This window comes from Xiphophorus hellerii, chromosome 11, assembly GCF_003331165.1.
Source record: "Xiphophorus hellerii strain 12219 chromosome 11, Xiphophorus_hellerii-4.1, whole genome shotgun sequence".
Classification (NCBI taxonomy): domain Eukaryota; kingdom Metazoa; phylum Chordata; class Actinopteri; order Cyprinodontiformes; family Poeciliidae; genus Xiphophorus; species Xiphophorus hellerii.
This window is the reverse complement of record NC_045682.1, coordinates 17,009,913-17,028,150: the sequence shown is the minus strand read 5'-3', so window position 1 is coordinate 17,028,150 and position 18,238 is coordinate 17,009,913. Positions and strand designations below refer to the sequence as shown.

Sequence of the window (18,238 nt, the reverse complement as noted above, 5' to 3'; positions counted from 1 at the left end):
GAGACGTCTCTTGACCGTATTAACATTTTATGTAGGGACCTTCCAGCTAAATAATAATAGCTTTATATAAGCCACGCTTGATTTTGCAGTTGCATAACAGTTACAGTATATTTCACAGCTAAAAAGTCACACCCACTACCAAATATACAGTACAGATAAAATTCTTTTTAAAATCAAATGTTTTAAGCTTTTGGGGAGAAAGTTGTTTTTTTTCTCCTGACAGTAACATAAGTTGTGAAACAATATTTTTGCCTTCTGAATGTTTCTTCTGTTTTTGTTTTTTTGGCACACCTTAATGTTTTTAGATAATAAAATAAAGGTTGACACCTGACAATATAACACAAATAAAATGTAGCTGTGAGTTGACAATTTCTTTTAGGTGAGGAAATCACCTGATGTAAAACAAACTGTCGCCTTGCTTGATGGTAAAAATTGCCATCAAACATCTGTTATGCCTGTGGCAGCGAGCCTTTTTATGTCGTGAGTAATTTTAGGGTACTTTGCTTTGCAGAATCGTTTCAGTTATGCCACAAAATAGTTTTTTTTCCTGTTTGTTTTAGAGAGCGTAGAGGGACATTTGGTATTCATAAATATTTACTTGATTTGAAAGTGGCGAATATTGGACAAACTTAGACAACATCACTGGAACAAGCAGCTTTTTTTGATTAAATACCAATGATAAGTAAGAAGAAAATTAATTTATTTGACATTTGGTATGAAAAAATTTAATTGCATTTATCCTATATGAAAGATACTGATTTAAGTAGTTTCTTCCATTATATTATAGGATATTAAACAAAACTTTGAAGGCAAGCAACATCAGACATAAGGTTCCTTATAGTCCAAGTATTAAAGGAAATTAGCCATAAACGTCTGTGAGATAAGTTGGTTGACAATCTGTACAGGAGTTGTTGTTTATTCTCTGTGGTAAACAGTATTTATTCTGACACCAATCCTTTTGTTACTGAATTTGGTGATAGCTCAAACAAACACCACAGCACCAGGTTATAGCTTTGGCTGCAGATCCGCTGCTTTGATTACTGGAAAGAAGGATGCCAGTGGCCGGCTCACTAGTGGCAGACATCACTATGGAGACCGTCAAAAACAAAGTATTGTTTTACTTGTTGTACATGGTGCATGTGTACTTACAGTTGTCCGTAACACATCCTGTTATCCGAGGACAAACATTCGTGGGAAACAGCCACGGTGTAGTTGCTTCATGCAGCTAAGCTCTGAGCTGTTGCTAAACCTATGGCAACCGGTTCCTTCATAAAAAGTCACTTATTATCCTATACCATCAGAAGTTATCTTTATCTTAATGGAAAATAATATAAACCCCACATTGTACTGAATGAAGCCCCCAAAAATACATTCTTTCCCTGGAGCAAGAAAGGCTGCTGTAAACGTGTGTGCAGCCATTCTCTTAACAGTTAATAGAAGGAACACCATCTTCAATTATTTTGTTCCCCCCAAACAAGAATGAAAAGCATTAGGATCCACATCTACAAGCATTTCACAGAAGGATGTGTGTCCAAAAAAAGAGTTTTCCATATTAAAGATGCTGAACCAGTAGGATATCCTCAGCGCTTTTGGCTGAAGGCTGCTATCACCATGGCTACCAGAAGACTCACGACTCATTCACCTGTTTATTTTATCAGGCAAAAATAATAATAATAAAAAAGTACTTACACTAATGGTCAAAAGGCACATCATAAAATCTGTAAGATTAACTAATATGGATAAAAGTCTCATCACGTTTTTAAAAAGAAGTTAATTAGTTGGAAGAGGAAATAAGGACAGGACTGGTGGAAGTGAAGTAGAAAGCACAAAAGGACAGTCCAGAGAGAGCTTTGTAAGCTGGTGTCCTTGGACCATGCTCGGCAGTGAGCTTATTTCCTAGCGGTGAGTAATGCAGAACAGTCATTTGTTAGGAATGCATTAGACCACAAACATTTTCAAGCACGCGAGGGGAGACAGGACATATCATACAACGGTACAGGGACTTGCCTACCAAAGGCTCATGGGAAAAAGAAGATATGGGAAATGAGAAAACGTTCTGACTTTGGCAGGCTACTTCTTTCCAAACGACCACAAACTAATATTGTCACATCAATGCAGGGTGTGTGCGGTACATGCTGCACAGTGTTTGAAATTAGGTCCAACATTCAAGGTATGGATGTCTGTGTCGATGTTTGAAAAGAAAATGCTACAGCCTGGACTGTGATGGGATACGATAGCATTAGGGTTTGATTTATACTGTGACACATATATAACATCTCTGTGTTTTCTCACAGCTTGCCTCACAACGTTAAAGAACCTAACAGCAAGAGATAATTACTCTCTTACATAATTCAGCGAATTTGTGCTCAGAAAGGCCTCGTTAAGGAGAGCTAAAAGAAAAGCATGCATGAGTTGTGATTGAATAGCAGCCCAATACCCGTATGACAGTATACACGGTTGATGAGGAATTGTTTTTTTTATTATTATTATTTAAAAAAAGTAAAATCCTGAAAGTCATGCTCATGCTTTTGGTATCCATTTGCGATCCTATTACAGCTATAGATCTTTAGGTTTAGATTGTTTTAGAGGTTGTCACTACAAGGGGGGGCGAATGGAAATGCCTGCCTCACTTAAAAAAATGTAAAGCTCAGTGAACCATCTGTTCTTTTGCTTCCACTTCACCATTTTACCCTACTTTGTAAGGGTAAGTATATTGCAGAAAACACCAATAAAGTACATTAAAGTTTGGGGTTGAAAACAAAGACAGAACGTAAAAACTGAGAGGTGTGACTGCAAAGAAGTAAACGCAGGGTAACACTCGGCATTTAAAGGTTGTAAGTACTTCCCCATCCCATGAGGGAAATTACTGTGGCTATCGTTAAAGTCCAGGCTGCTGTTTCAGGATCTGAAGGCGAGCAAAGAGAGAGAAGATCAGCTTGGCCTTGTAGCATGTAATCCTGAGGGATAAAAAGTGAGCTGGTCCTCAAGCAAGAAAAGAACCGACAGGAGCAACTTAGGCAAATCACGACCCTTTTGGTCTGGTTGAAAGAGGCCAATTAGCTTGAAACAGAGAGAGGTGAGGAAGAACAGGTGGATTGGGAGCAGAAAACAGCAGCACGGCTTCAGCTACACACACAGGTAGTTTTTTTTTAAGAGATTTGAGAGCATTTGTAATTCATTTCTAAAGGTTTTGTTCCTTTTTTTTAAAATTTTTTTTACAGAAAACAGAACTCAGAGAGGAAATTGCAGTCTATACGTAATACCCATAAGGAATTTTGTCATATTCATAAGCCAAAATACGACTTAAAGTTGTACTATTATTATTTGTTACTATTTAAGTGTTTTGCAATTTAATATTTTACATACCTCCATTAAATGAACTATCCCAGGGGTCACTCATGGAGCCACAAGTGGCTTTTTGGACTTTTCATAATGGCTCTTAATAACATTGTTAAAAATAATAAAGAACCAGATAATATTTGCAATTATAGATATTATAAATGCAGATTTTAGCCATTTTTTCATGGAATAATTGCATTTAAGTTCCACAACAGATTGTACCAGCAACATGTTTTTAGATCAACTTTTTTTGTCATTACGTTAAAAACCGTGTGCCTTTAACATGTTTTCCACCAAAAGCAACATGTCATAGAAGAAGATGTAGTCATCCTCTTTTACACAGGTTTTATGGCTTCTTTATTTACGACCCATAGATGTAAATAAAATAGTTGTTTTTGAGAACATAAAACTTATTTCCTGCAGTAGATGCTCATTAAAATTATAAGTCGTCTTTGTTCAAAAGGTCACGTAACGTTTGCAGCTCTACACAAGTAGCTGGACTGAGGTCAAAAATTGTTTGGATTGTAGACTAGAGGCCAACACGAGGGATTTTGATTCGCCACCAGGGGGCGATATTATCATTTTCCTATGACATTTGTATTTTAGATTCCTCTGGGTTCAAAAAAGCTGTGCTGCACTGTAAATGCCAATGTTCTAAAATGCAGGAAATAAAAGTTGCTTTTATGATCTCCATTTCAATACTATTAGTGGACATCAGTTTCACGTCAACGCAAATTTTTTTTATCATGCATGTTATAGTTTTGCAATAATTAATCTTTTAGTTATTGCTTAACGTTTGTGGCTTATCAATTTGCTATATAAGCTTTAATGCTCAAATGCGTGTTGTGCTTTAAATGCTGTTTTGTGTGTCTTTGCAGGAAGCTCTGTTCAGCTAGAGAGAGAGAGGGTGAGAGAGAAAAAAAGGTCTGTTTTCTAGCCACATGTGTGGACCTGAGGCTGCAGCTTCTACATGGGCGACAAATAAAGTATTTGCTACGTTTCGGGTTTATGTTTTGTCAGAACAGTGCGAAAATCGATCAGCTCCTGCGGGGGCGGCCGGGCTCCGATAGGCCTACTTGTCTCTTCACCGCTGAGCAGAAGTCAGTCGAGGATATTAATCTGAACATCAGTCATGCATGGGGAACACCCCACAAGGAGAATAAGCTTGCTCACCCATGCATCTCCTGGGGGACGTATATGAAGCCTCAGATAGGAGGAGCTGTCCTGGTAAGTGTGTCGGGGTATCGTCTCGGGAGACGCAACGTGGGCCGACTTCAGGTCCACAGACAATAAACTCCTGAACAGAAAAGGCTGGCACCATCACGTCCTGAAATTTGAGCATGGCCCACTGGACCACATTATAATCCTTGCTGGAAGAACGTCAGACGGAGCTGACAGCACCACAGTCCAGACGGTGACCCAGAAAGGGACAACATGTGTCCCCACCCCGCATCCCCTCTTCAAGTGGGAACAGAGAAATGCTGTATTTCTGAGTCATTTTCTTAATGTAATTCATCTCATTGCCATCCAATCCTCCAGCCATTCTAATGAGCCAGACAAATAACAACACACAATGTAGTATAATGCAAGAGCAGTCTATTATTCATTACCTGCCCCGTGTTGTATTAGATTCTCTCTGGGCAAAATTAGAAACCATCTCCTTTGCCTCTTTGCTTCACTTGCTCGTACTGGGTTGTGTTCCCAAGGACAAGTGGCGCTCTCGGTTGGTTTCTCCCTGTGCTGACTGCTGGGCTCTGAGCGCAGATAATCTACCACAACTGTCCTGTTTCTGTAGTTACCAGCTATCTATAGCTGGTAGCTACCAGCTATAGAAACATGTCAACAGTCGATTTTAACTGGCAAATCAAAGGTATAACCTGAGCTGAAAATCACTGTAGGGCACTGAAGCACCTGCACACATGGAAAAGCTAAGCAGCTTTTTAAAATCTGCTGTACTGATACAAAAAAAAGAGAGCCATACTAAAACAAATCTTTCAATTTTATCCAGAGACACCCAAAATTATCTGTTAAAGTTTGCAGGCGTTGAAGGATCATCTGAAAATGGAAAGAGTATGGTACAGCTGCAAATATGTCAAGGCGGAGCTGTGCACCAAAACTGACAGAAGTGGGCATGGAGAACATTAATTAACTCTGGTGGAGCTACAGAGACACTCAGGTGGAGTATTAGTCACATACTTCAAGCTTAAGCAATAATCTAGTTTGCGGTTTGCAAGCCATACAGTGGCAGAGACGGGTAATAATTAGCTACATTTACTCAGATGAATGTATACGAGTAAGGTTTGGGAAAAAATAGAAGAAGACTGTAAGCAAACCTTTGTCATGTAAACAAATCTTTAACTTTATCCTAAAGTTTGTTCTTGTTTGTTTGTTTACAAGTTTCCTTGTTCTGATTTTATTTTCTATCTGCTGAACCCGTTCTATAACTTGGAGGTAAAGAACTATAGAGTATATATAATTCTTACTGAGAGTAAGAACTATATATTGCTATTGGAAGTACTTTACCCTGTTCTAACATATATATTTTCTTCTGTATGTAAATGTGTTTCATAAGGTCCATCTATGAAAAGAATTTATATGGAAAAAAGTTTCTTCCACCTCAATTTGTTATTTAGCATTTATTTGTATTCATTTTAATCTTTCAAAAACCAGAATTTGCGCACATTTTGTCTGTTGGATGACGTTATTATTAAGTCATATGCTCTGATCAGTTAGTATTTTACCCACCTCTGTGTAGCCATATGGTTGTGTTTTTCTAAGTAGGGGAAGAAACCTATTAGATCGCTTGGACCTGAATAAATGAATATCAGGTTTAATAAAAGGTGTTAGAGGCTGCAATAGACTTAAAACTGGGTTGGAGTTTCGCCTTGAATTGACTTGAATTGAATGAGATAATTATCACCTTTTTAGGTTATTTCTTATTTTTAGTTAAAAAAAAAAAAAGAACACTAAAATTATGCATCCTTTAATAAAATGCTATAACCCCCCGTACAAACAGAAGCGTCTGACTACATTAACAGCCAGCGAAGATGCAAGTCAGATTTCCTCCAAGTCAAGTTTTCTCCAGGTCATAACATATTTATTTCCGAGCCCATTTGTAAGTCATCCATGTTCTGAAGCCGTTGGGACTTTGCTCGCTCGAGCAGCAGCAGAGTGCAGACAGAACTCATAGGGAGACGAACACCCTCATCGAAATGCCTACACCAGTCGGTCCGCCTGCTTGAGAGATCCGTGGGGATTAGGAGGCAAATCAGGAAAGGCTTCTTTCCTGACTGCCCATCACTTTCACTGATCAAAGACAGGGGCTATTCATATAAAAAGCAATCACAACAGTCAATGCTTACATAACCCATTTTAAAAAAAATATACTCCATTTATGGAAAGTGTGAAATGAGACATGGTACAGGCATGCCACACACCATCGCAGCTCATTTAATCTGACTGAATATACGAGGCGTCTCGTATTGCTCTTAGTGTAATACTTCAACATGAACAGACAAGTCCCCAAGTGTAAATGAGGGAATTCTTATTAAACAATTACAGAGCGGGTTAAAGTGGTGAAAAAGCTTCTTAGAGATGCAGCACACCTAAAGCATTTTGCAGCGTGGTCTCATGACAGAATGTGTAACAGGTATGTTGCTGTACAAAGTGTTAAATCTTAATGTTGCAGTGCAAGATTTTGACCTAAAAAGGTTTTCTGGGATTTGTGCTGGAATTAAATCACATCTTTAATTATATATCACAGTTTGATAAATGTGTCACCGACTAGATCCCTCTTGCGACTTCACCTCTAAATAAACTTGGCACAAAATTTTAAGGAAATTTGTTTGATCAATTAGGTCTTTGTTGTAACAGCGCTTCTGTACCACAAGAAGGACTTGTACTGTTATTATTTCTCTTAAAATGGCACATCTAAGTCTGTGGGTTGCAGTGTCATAGCCTTCTCCTATTTGAAGAAACAAGTCACCAGTTTGGTCACACACATCTAAGGTATGGCATCGCATTTTTCAGCCAGCATTCGTCCCAAATCATTGCTGTGAAGCTAACGTCCCATCCACGCTGATGCTATAAAACCCCCGTACTCAGTGACTCTGAGGTCAGGACTGGCAGGTTTCCCACCCTCTCCACTCCAGGTTTTTAGAGGTCCTTTTTGACCAAACTCATTCTGTGACTCAGGCTCAGTCCAAGACTTTGGAGATATTCACTTACTGTGAAATCTCGTTTTGATGTCTTTGTGCTAAAATTGCCTGCAGTGATGAGAAAGCTTTTTCTTTTTTTTTTTCCCAGTGAGTGAGGTGGTTCTACCAAAATCTACCACAATCTCATCTTGTCAGTGCAGCAATCAATTAAGCATTCCCCACACTTTGCTGTTGCAATCAAACTAGTCAGAATCTGGACTCATTGCTGAACAAACGAGGTTAGTTCACGGTGCACATGTTTCGAACACTACTGCCAATGGGCCTGAGGGTGAAGGGCCATCATGGCTGCCATTCTACAAGATAGGTTGAGTCTTGACTGTTCTAGATGTCCTTAGTCATTGACAGTATCATTCTACAAACCCTAAGTGTAACAAACCTTATGTGTAAAAGACAGTCATTGGTTCTTAAATGCTGAAGGGGTGAAAGAATAGTCTTCTTGGGGTGAAGACTAGGTAGGGTTTGGGATAGAGGTAGGGTCTGCTTTGGATGCCCACTTTTTCGTCAGTCTCTGACATCCTCTGTTACGTTGGAGTTAGCCTTAAACTAACTACAGTATCATCTGTAGATGATACTGCTGGTCATTTGACATATTTCTTCAAACTGGTTTTGTGGAAGACATGTTTGAACATTTTCTTTACTACAGGTCTGACATGAGTGTGGTACCACGGACTGATATTGAGGGTTGTTTTAAAACAAAGTAAAATGGCAACAAAAGACAGATTTTTGTAAAGGAGTTAAAATGTTGTTACTGTAGCATTGCAAAAATAATTAAAACCTGCTTAAAAGCAAAGGCTACAAAACTAACAAAACATACTAAAACAAAACAAGGAATAAAAAATTGTCCTAGCTTCCCTATTAGTCCAGCTCGAATGAGGTTCATGTAAAAGGCAGACCAAAGAAATCCTCATGTGATGCAACCCATATACCCAACTATGCTAAATGGTATCAGACATATTGGCAAGATGCATTGCTACATGAAAGAAAAACAAACAAACAAACAAACAAACAAAAAATCCACCAAACACATATTTTGTTACTTTTTGTGGTAGGTTTACACAACATTTTTATCAGCACTAAACTTAGAGCACAGTAGCAGAAACTAGATTCGAAATGTGACAAGGTTTAGGGGTTTTCCTTCTCCACCCTGAGTCACCAGCAACTCTTACCTGCCAAAACGCTTCAGGCAAAATTTATGACCGCAGGGTTACAGTGCCTGATAATCGCTGAGAAACAATACGCACATGGAGTCCAGGAACCATCCTCTTCTCTGAAAACTGACGAGCTGACGAGTTTTGTAACCAAGGCAAATTTGGCAATCTATCAGCAAAACAGAGGAAAATAAATCAAGGTAATCACACCCTCTTATGTTATGTTAGTGAGAATGTTGAGATGATTTTCCCAACTGGTTGTTTTAGAATCAATCATGTTCTCATTAAAAAAAGAAAACTGACAGACTTTCACCATTTACGTAAATCATTCTGCTGTGGTGGCATCGCTTTTACTTTTATTTCTCCAAATGACAAGTGGATAAAAATTTTCTGTGAAGTCATTGTGGGTTATTTAGATGAGACTAACTCCAGAAGATATGACATCGAAGCAGGCTGCACAGTGCAGTTGGTAGCACTGTTGCCTTGCAGCAAGAAGGTCCTGGGTTCGATTCCCGACCCGGGGTCTTTCTGCATGGAGTTTGCATGTTCTCCCTGTGCATGCGTGGGTTCTCTCTGGGTACTCCGGCTTCCTCAAAAACATGACCTGTTAGGTAAATTGGTCTCTCTAAATTCTCCCCAAGTGTGAGTGTGTGTGTGCATGGTTGTTTGTCCTGTCTGTCTCTGTGTTGCCCTGCGACAGACTGGCGACCTGTCCAGGGTGAACCACGCCTCTCGCCCGGAACGTTAGCTGGAGATAGACACCAGCACTCCTCCCGACCCCACTACGGACAAGGGTGTTAGAAAATGGATGGATGGATGACATCAAAGCAATTAGTGGAAAAATAGATTGCCTGAATTGTTGAAGCTGAGTTGCCCCTTGTGCTCTCCGGAAGCATAAAAATACAGATGATACTGAAAAGAAACAAAGCCTCAGGGCTTCAATTTAGCAAAGCGGTGCAACTTTTGACTATTAAAAATAATAACGCTGCTCTGAAATACAAATATGTCAGAGACATCGCTGTAAACAGAGGTCAGGCTTTTCAAAGCAGAGAGGTGGTGAAACAGAGACTCATTAAATGTCAGTCCAAGTTGATGCAATACCTGCAGTGTCTTCTTCTCACACCCACATGGCTGTCTGAAGCATCTCAGCATCCGCCGACCGTCTTGACAACTTCTGTCTCATTAAAAGGTTTTCATGTGAGTAAGCTGGTCTTCCCACAGAAAAGTTTATTTGTTGTTGTGGGTTATGGGCAGTAGCATATTTCAGCATTAAGCCTCTATTTAAGCCCAAGGATAAGGATTTAGGTTTTCACAATGTTTTACAAATAAAGCCAGCACTTTGTAGAACCACCTGCCTCTACAAGGTTTGAACAACAAGAGACTTTTGTTTTCTATTTTTAACCAATTCCTCTATGAAAATTAGTTTGAAGGGGGGAGGAGGTATTATGTAAAATCAACTTTTTTAAGCTTTATATCATGTTATAATGTTATTCCCTCATCAAACAAAAAACCAAGCACTGTTTTTGTGGATTCCAGGTGTGCACATCCTGTCTGCATGTATGGCTCAGAAAGTGACTTGTTTAAAAGCTTCTACTTTTCAAAGTGATTTTATGAATATATCAGATTTTCTCACCCAAAATTGGCAAATAAAGCAGAAAATGCCCACATACTCATATTTGAAAATATGCATGCTAGCTTAGAAAGAGACTAACTAATAACAAATTTAAGATTTATGGTTTATAATAGTCAGTGTGATGTACAGAACAAACAAAGCACTACAATTGAGTTTCCTACTTAAAATTACTCATCTGAGGTTTTAAAAAAAAATCTGAAGTAGTGTAATTTTCTCAGATGGGATAAATATAGATCTCTGGAAAAAATGAAGAGACCACTTAAAATGATCATTTTCTCTGATTTTACTTTTTATACATATATGTTTGAGTTGAGAAATTAACATTATTCTTCTACTCAATGAACCACTGACAACATGTCTACGAGATTCCAAGCAAATCTGTTCGCAGAAAACGAGAAATGGTAAAAATAACAAAAAAAAGATGCAGCGTTTCCGGATCTCAAATAATGCAAAGAAAACAAGTTAATATTCATTTAGAAACAACAATACTGATGCTTCAACTCAGGAAGAGTTCAGAAATTAATATTTGGTGGAATAACCAGGAGAATCTGGTTATTTGGTTATTCCACCAAATGGGCTCTTCATCTTTTCCATAGCTGTATTTTTTTTGTTTATTTATCAGAGGCCACACTGGGTCCAGCGTCAAACCCAAGGACACTTTGGATCAAATAAGCAATTTTGTAATTGGAAGGTGGCCATTCTTCTGCTGAGCTGGTGTTCCACCACACTGACTTCATTTATCAGAGCGGATACTGCGTCCATGTTTCTTTTCTTTTTTCATACAGTCATCGATTAAGTCTCCAGTAGCTGCTGCTAACAAGAAGCCCTGCCACTGCTTTGGTATGAAAGTAAAGACAGCAGAGGTTTTAGAAAGTAATCGTCTTGGTTTGACTGATCCTGGTCTCATCTGGCCGTCCTGGATTTAAATCTGTTGGTTGTAGGCCACCGTAATGTGAACTAGAGACATCGATTCCTTGACATTTTAGACTCGGTTTACTACCTGTTACTCAGATATTTTTCATTTTGTTCATTTGATGAACAAGCTTGTGTGAGCTAGGAACTAAATTAAAACAATTTCCTATTGCAAGTAAAAAAAAAAAAAAAAAAAAAGAGGAAAAGAGAGTAAATTAAATTCTGTCATTTTTGTGCCAAGTGTATTTTTAGTGTTTAGGCTTTGAAGATGTTAAATGTGACAGTTTCGCATGAAGCTCATTTGCATAATAGCTAATAGTTTTTCATCCAAAGGGCTTTGTGATTGCGACACACAAACTAGGCCATCGCATCACTTTTCCAGTGAAAACGTCAAGTTAGCTCAGCTTGAGCGAAATACCTCATTTTAAATTATTAAGTTAATGCCACTTTCTCCTTTTGTTTTCTATCATAATTGAAGTGCTGAGCATTGTATAATTCATACCAGTGCTGCAAGTTTCAAACGCCGAAGTTTCTCTCAACTCGTCAGACCGACTTTCTGGTCATTTTTTGCCACACAACCAGAGGGCATAACCGTTGTCAGGTTTAGCTACTAATTACTTATGTCACAAAGTGAGAGCCACAGATTTGCTGTTGCTGCCTATCAGCTGGATTGTTGAAGTAAAACAGAAAAGAAAAAAACAACTTTGTTTTTACTTTCAGATAACTTTATTCCCCTGTGTCGTTTCAGAAGACTTAATGGGCGGCAATTCCAACTTGGCTGGAGTCGCTTGTCTTTCTACATAATACCGCATTTGCTTATTATGTTTTGCTTTGCATTTATTACTGTGACTCCAGCCTGGTATGTTTACTTGGAGGCATTAATGAGCCCGGGGCTTTTAAGGAGCAGTCCAGCCTTCAATTGTGAAAGTCACATGAGCAGAAGTTCATCATGTAGTGCTCTTTGTTAGTCTCTCTAGTGTGCTAAAAATTCATCATTATTAAAAAACCCTTCAAAGTACAATGGAACGTAAAGAACGGGGGCTTTTGGACAAGAACCAACAACGACAAGGTCAGATGAAAATGCCACTAAAATGTGTTTGTTTGTAATACCTTGTGGGGACTGAAGCCTGGTACCCACAAGGGAAAACGCTGATTTTGGGTCAGGAGTCAGATTTAGGACTAAGGTGTGAATTGAGTTTTGGTTAGGTATGTAATGGTTAGGGTTTGGATAAGGTTTAGGCTGTAGAAATGAATGGAAGTCAATGGAAAGTCCCCACAAAGACAGCCACGCAAACGTGTGTGTGCGTGTGTGTGTGTATGTGTGTGAAGCTCGATTGCAACCAGGATGGGCCCTTATTTGAACGCCAAGACAAAATACAACGTCCTTTTAATCCCTATTTCCATTTGCTACATCTCATACAGTAAGCACACAAACAAGTGTAACGTACAGAGAGTCCAGTCACTGGGCATACAGAGAGCAACTTCCAGAGAAAAATCACAAAGTCCACAAAGTTCCCAGAGCAGTCTTTGTGGAGGAAGTCCTTGGTCTCTCAATGCGGAGGGACATGCAGTGAAATCGCTGGAAGGAAAACACAGTGTGTACAACTCTGCTTGCAGACAGCTGCTAATTCACAGTTAGGTTTGGAAAGTGCACACAAGGTACTGATCTTGTAATTAGCTCGATGAATATTATCTCTACTGTTCTTTACTACCATAACACTTAGTGTTACAGATCTCACTGTAAGACAGCAGTATCTATATGATGTAAAAAATAAATGACATGACATATCGATATTCACAAAAAAAAAAATCTATTGGAATTGATTTCACAATATCTACAAATTCACAAGTTAATTACACTTTCTGAACAAGTTTTTGCCATTATTAATCTCTTTAGCTGATCTAGTTTTCTACGGCTTTCTATGCATCCACACCTTTTGCATCAATGCTGTAGAGGTTATGCTGTATCAAACAGGATATTTAATGCTGTACTAATTAGCATAAATATATTCATATAGTATTATACTCTTAATATACTGTATCTCACTGTATAGAATGACATGGTTTTACTGATTTTAACTCTGGCCCTGTTTGGATAACACCACATAATACAATTAAACCCAAACCTGAATGGCAGATTTCTGTTTATCAAATCTTCTGAGGTGTGTGGGAAAAAAAAATAAATAAATAAATAAAATGAATATTTCTCATGTTTCTCTGACTAAGCCAAAAATGTGCCTGCATTAAAAAGAAAAATCATTAACTGCAAATAATAAAAATGACCTTTTTTTAAATTTTTTTTTGCTCGCTCATTTACATTTTTCCGTTTGCTGATTAATTCAGAAATTAATCTCCGCAGGGTGATTTTATCATGGGTTATCTGTGGAAACAGTTGCTCAATTGTGCAGTTCTGAATGCGTTTTCCCTTTTTTTTGATACCCAAACATGTGACAGTGGTGAAGGTGAAAAAAATACGTGCAGGATTTTATTAGAAAAATAACTAAATAAATAAATAAAAAGCTGTTATTTTAAACAACGTAGATGAGGTTTTTAAAGACTTGGTTTCTTTGATATCACTTTCAAAAACAAAATGAAAAGTAATCCTACAGTTAGAGCGCCTTGCAAATGTGCTTCATTCTCGATACTGCACAAACACTAGCTTCAAAGAGACATGGTGGTGGCAGCGTCATGCTGTGGGGCTGCTTCAGTTGGGAAAAAAAAAAGCAAGACAGAGATCATGGAAAAAGAAATGCACCGAAAAAAAGAGAATGGAGCTCCAGCTTAAATAATTCTTAATGAATTTGTTACATGTAATCAAATTAAATTAGTCAAGCTTAATTTATTTATGTTTGTTTAACACGACAGCTTAATTAAAATCATATATTTACTTGGATAAACTTAATTTGATTAAGTTTAATCAAATTTAAAAGTTGCATCACATTTTATTTTTTTCAATTAGGAGCCAAGTGAAGGCAGAAAACCTGTTAAAATTCCAAAATAATATGTCACAGTTTATCACACACTTATCACTTTATCATATCACTTATAACACTTTATCATAATGTGATAAAGGGCAAGACAGTTTAACATTTTGGCAAAGTTTGTCCATTGCTGAATGTTTTTGATGGTAAATGTATTATTTTTGGTTAAATAACGCTTCTATGGTTAGAGACTATTGATGACATTAGTCAGAGAATGACTATTATATATATTTTATGCATATCATTTGACAAATGCAGCTATTTTGTTTAGAGCCACCAACCTACAGTAACTCCAATCCAGGAACCTGGAGTAGTCGGACGTAATTATTTAAGATGTGTTGACACGTGCTGAATTAAATTAAAGTAAAATATTTAAAAATTAAAGGGTTCATCTTGACTTGTGCAAAAAAAAAAAAAAAGTATAATAACTGCAAACAATCAGCTTACGGTTGATGCTATGTTTCATTTAGTTGAACTAAATGATACCTTTAGTTGCACATGCTAAACACTCAAGTGTGTTTAACACGTTTTAAAAAGGGATTCTGCAAGTTTTGTTTACCTTAAATTAAGACTTTAAGATCTTGTTAAAATCTTTATTACTTAAATGAAACACAGACAAGAATTACAGACAATCTTAATACCCTACAGCGACCTTGTTAAGAGTAAATGGAGACGGATGTCGAGTCAGTTCAGTGGATCCATGTGCTTAGTTGTAAACTAAATAAGGGAAAACCCGTTCAGAGGCCTGTACTAGAGCTTGTTATACGTGTTTATGCTACTGGTTATTAGTAGGTAACAAAGTGACTGGGATGAAGTCTCAACTCTACACCCTGCTTCAGTGTGTAGTGAATAATAATGCTGAAGACTGCAGGAGCAAACGTACAAATGTTTATGCAGAATCAATGGCTGTTAGATTTGCACGATTGACCGACAACATTTTACTGGAGCAATACTCTTTCCTCCATACACTTTGTTGGAAGCCAGTGCAAGTTGGGATCTCCAGTAAGTCTCTTAAATAATCTTTACTTATTGAATTAGACAGAATGCATCTGGCAAAAATAATATAAATAAATCAAAGTGTTTTAGATTCAGATTGTGTAAATACATAGGTGCAAAAACCAAAAACGTATTATCTCTCACACACACACACACACACCCCCACACACCCCCGCACACACTGAAGTCACTTAAGAAAGCAGAGACACTCGATGCTCTGTAGCCAAATCTGATGTGACTTTGTTCAACATTTATCACATTTTCTGAATAAATTAAGATTTGTTTTCAACGGGAATTATTAGGCTTTACAGTAATTTCCAGTATGTACTGTAGATTGCTGTAATCTAAGTGTCTATTTGGATAAATAAAAATTACTGTGTGACACATTGCCTTTGCTGTCTACGGCAAAAATAAAGTCAATATATGTGGACAACAGAATCAGCACCAAAACACGTCACAGGAGAAAGCAAAACAGAAAAGCGTGAATTCTTAGCTGCATGATGACAAGAGACATGATAAACATTTTGGAACAGCATCGAATACAAAGCCAAGAGGGAACAAAGAAAAGAGTAATTGTTTTCATAAATCAAAAGTAAAACTTAAACCTCTTTAGATGTGTAATTCCAAATTTGTCTTCCTTCTGAGGTAATGGTGGTAGTTTCTTGGATAGGGTGCTCCATAAAAAAACCCCAACACAATTTAAATGATAGTTGTTCTCCACAACACTGGAGCCTTGAATCTCTTTGCAAGATCATCTCACAGGAATAGGTCTTTTAACCCTTCGCACTACGAGGCAGTTTTAGTCTGGGTATCTGTGTGTGTGTGCGTGTGTGTGTGTGTATGGGCTGGTTTAGGGAGGGGATAGCCATACACTGGAGTAGATAGAACTTACAGAGACCATTAAATGTTTCTTGACAAAAGATACAGTACTTTGCAAAAGCATTAATACCCCTAAAAACTTGTTTTTTCTTATTGTGTCATGTTACAAAGACAAACTTTGATGTGCTTTTAAAGATTTTTTTGTGATGGAGCAACTCAAAAATGTTGCACAATTATAAAGTGAAAAGAAGATGTCTTTCAAAGCCTTTTCCAAATAGAAATCTGGAAAAAATGTGGTGAATAATTGTTTTCAGCCTCTTTTATCCTGAAAATGTAGCCGATAGTCTTTAGACGTCACCTAGTTAAGGGTGTTTTCCCTCCTGATAATCTGGTGGAATCGGTTTGATTAAGGTCCAAAATTGCAACATTTCGTACATTTTTCAGCTGCACTGTCACACAAACAAAACCCCTTGAAAAACCTGTTCACTCCTTGCCATTGGTGGCTCTGCACCAAGAACCACTGAAGGAAACAACGTGAAAACCTGATATGACACTGGATTTAGACCAGAAGTATGTTGATGTGCTTGAAAGGTCCAGTCAAAGTCCAGATCTCAATCTAACTGAGAATCTTTTGCAATATGAATTATTTCTATAGACGTTCTCCAGCCAATCTGAAAGAGTTTGAGCTATTTTTAAAAAAAACAAAAAACAATGACGAAACAGAAGCTGTAAAAAATGAATCAGAGGAGCTGAAAACAAATGCCTGCTATATTTTTATGACTTGTACCTAAACAAATTAAAACTAAATAATTTTTTTTTAAAACTTGACATTCCTGCAGGTCTTTGTGCTGATTTGCCACATAAAATCTCAATGAAACACACTGAAGTTGGTGGTTGTAGCAGGACAAAATTTGAAAAGATTTAAGGCGTGTAAATATTTTTGCAAAGCAAACGCACATTTGGAAATGCAAATGTGGGCATGTCTGACTTTTTTCCTTCTTTGTGATGAGTGTTTTCACCAAGGCACGTATATTATCTGTCGTTGAACATAATCAGCCAGTTAAAACAATAAGAGCCAGTGGACTAGAAAATGTACATGCAGCCCTTTGAGGCTGCATTGTGTGTGCTGAACTTCAGCAGGAGCTGAAGGCCAGAATCTGACAATTATTAATGATGTTCCTATAAAACTATACAGGCCGCCCCAACCAAGAGAATCACAATAAAACGGCCAGCGGATGGCTTTCCTCGTGTTTTCGGTGGTATCGGTGTGTGTGTGTGTGCGTACGGCGTGTCAGCGCCTTATCACTGGTAATGAGTCGCGATGAGAACAGAAAACGCATGCGTGTGCTGACTTATTATAAGCAATGAAACAACAACAAAAAGCAAACAAACCCAAAACATGTCAAAACAGGGGGACGCACAATTCGACTACTGTACAAAACGGCAAGCAATCAAGATACAGCAAGGGCTTAAACCACAACAGGGAACAGGGCCAGAGCTAAGTGTGGGGTGGAGAAAAAGAAACGGCGCACAAAACACAGACTGATGAGAGAATGTGCTTCCTCCGAGGTCCACTGCTGCACGTGAGTCTAATGGAAACCGGATTTGCCTCCCAACAACGACAGCCGTGCAAAAATATCAAACGTTTAAGAAAAAAAAAAAAATAAACAGACACACGAGACATGCGCGCACACACAAACACACGCACGTTAAGATGCGATGGACTTGGCTTTTCCTGCACCTACCTATCTATCTATCTAGCCAGCTGTCTTCCGAAAGCCAACATTTGGTGAAATTCAGTTTAGGTTGTTTGCCTTCATGATCGCGGGCTTTCTGTTGACATACGTGGCCCAGTAGCCTAAGTTGAAAATGAAGAACAGCACTGGGAAGATGATGCGCGATATCTTGTCCACTTTGCTGACGCGGTTGTAGGACTTCTTGGCCTCTGTGTAGGGGTCGTCCATTTTGTGCAGAAAGGAGTGTTTGATCGACGGTCCCGGGGCGCTTTTGGAAATGGTCGTTAAGCCTTGGTCTTTGGCTACGTTGATGCCGTAGGTGGTGCCGACAATGTTGAAGGTGTTGTTGGCCTTTTTAGTCAGCGTGGCCGACTCTCTTCTCTGAAAAGGAAGAAGGCAGTTAAGGTCGTGAGTTGCAGCAGGGCAGTGGACTAAACAATACTTCCATTTGAACTCA

The 18,238-nt window shown here is 38.3% G+C and overlaps 1 protein-coding gene across 3 annotated transcripts in view; it reads right to left on the bottom strand.

The window, feature by feature from the left end:
- Positions 1-12,619: 12,619 nt before the first annotated feature.
- gabra3 (gamma-aminobutyric acid type A receptor subunit alpha3) overlaps positions 12,620-18,238 on the bottom strand; it is a 138,377-nt gene continuing 132,758 nt past the window's right edge. For all 3 annotated transcript variants that reach the window (XM_032576866.1, XM_032576865.1, XM_032576867.1), the window contains one exon: positions 12,620-18,162. In XM_032576866.1, the coding sequence (XP_032432757.1) occupies positions 17,842-18,162 (321 nt within the window). In that variant the 3' untranslated portion in view covers positions 12,620-17,841. The remainder of the gene's footprint in view (positions 18,163-18,238) is intronic.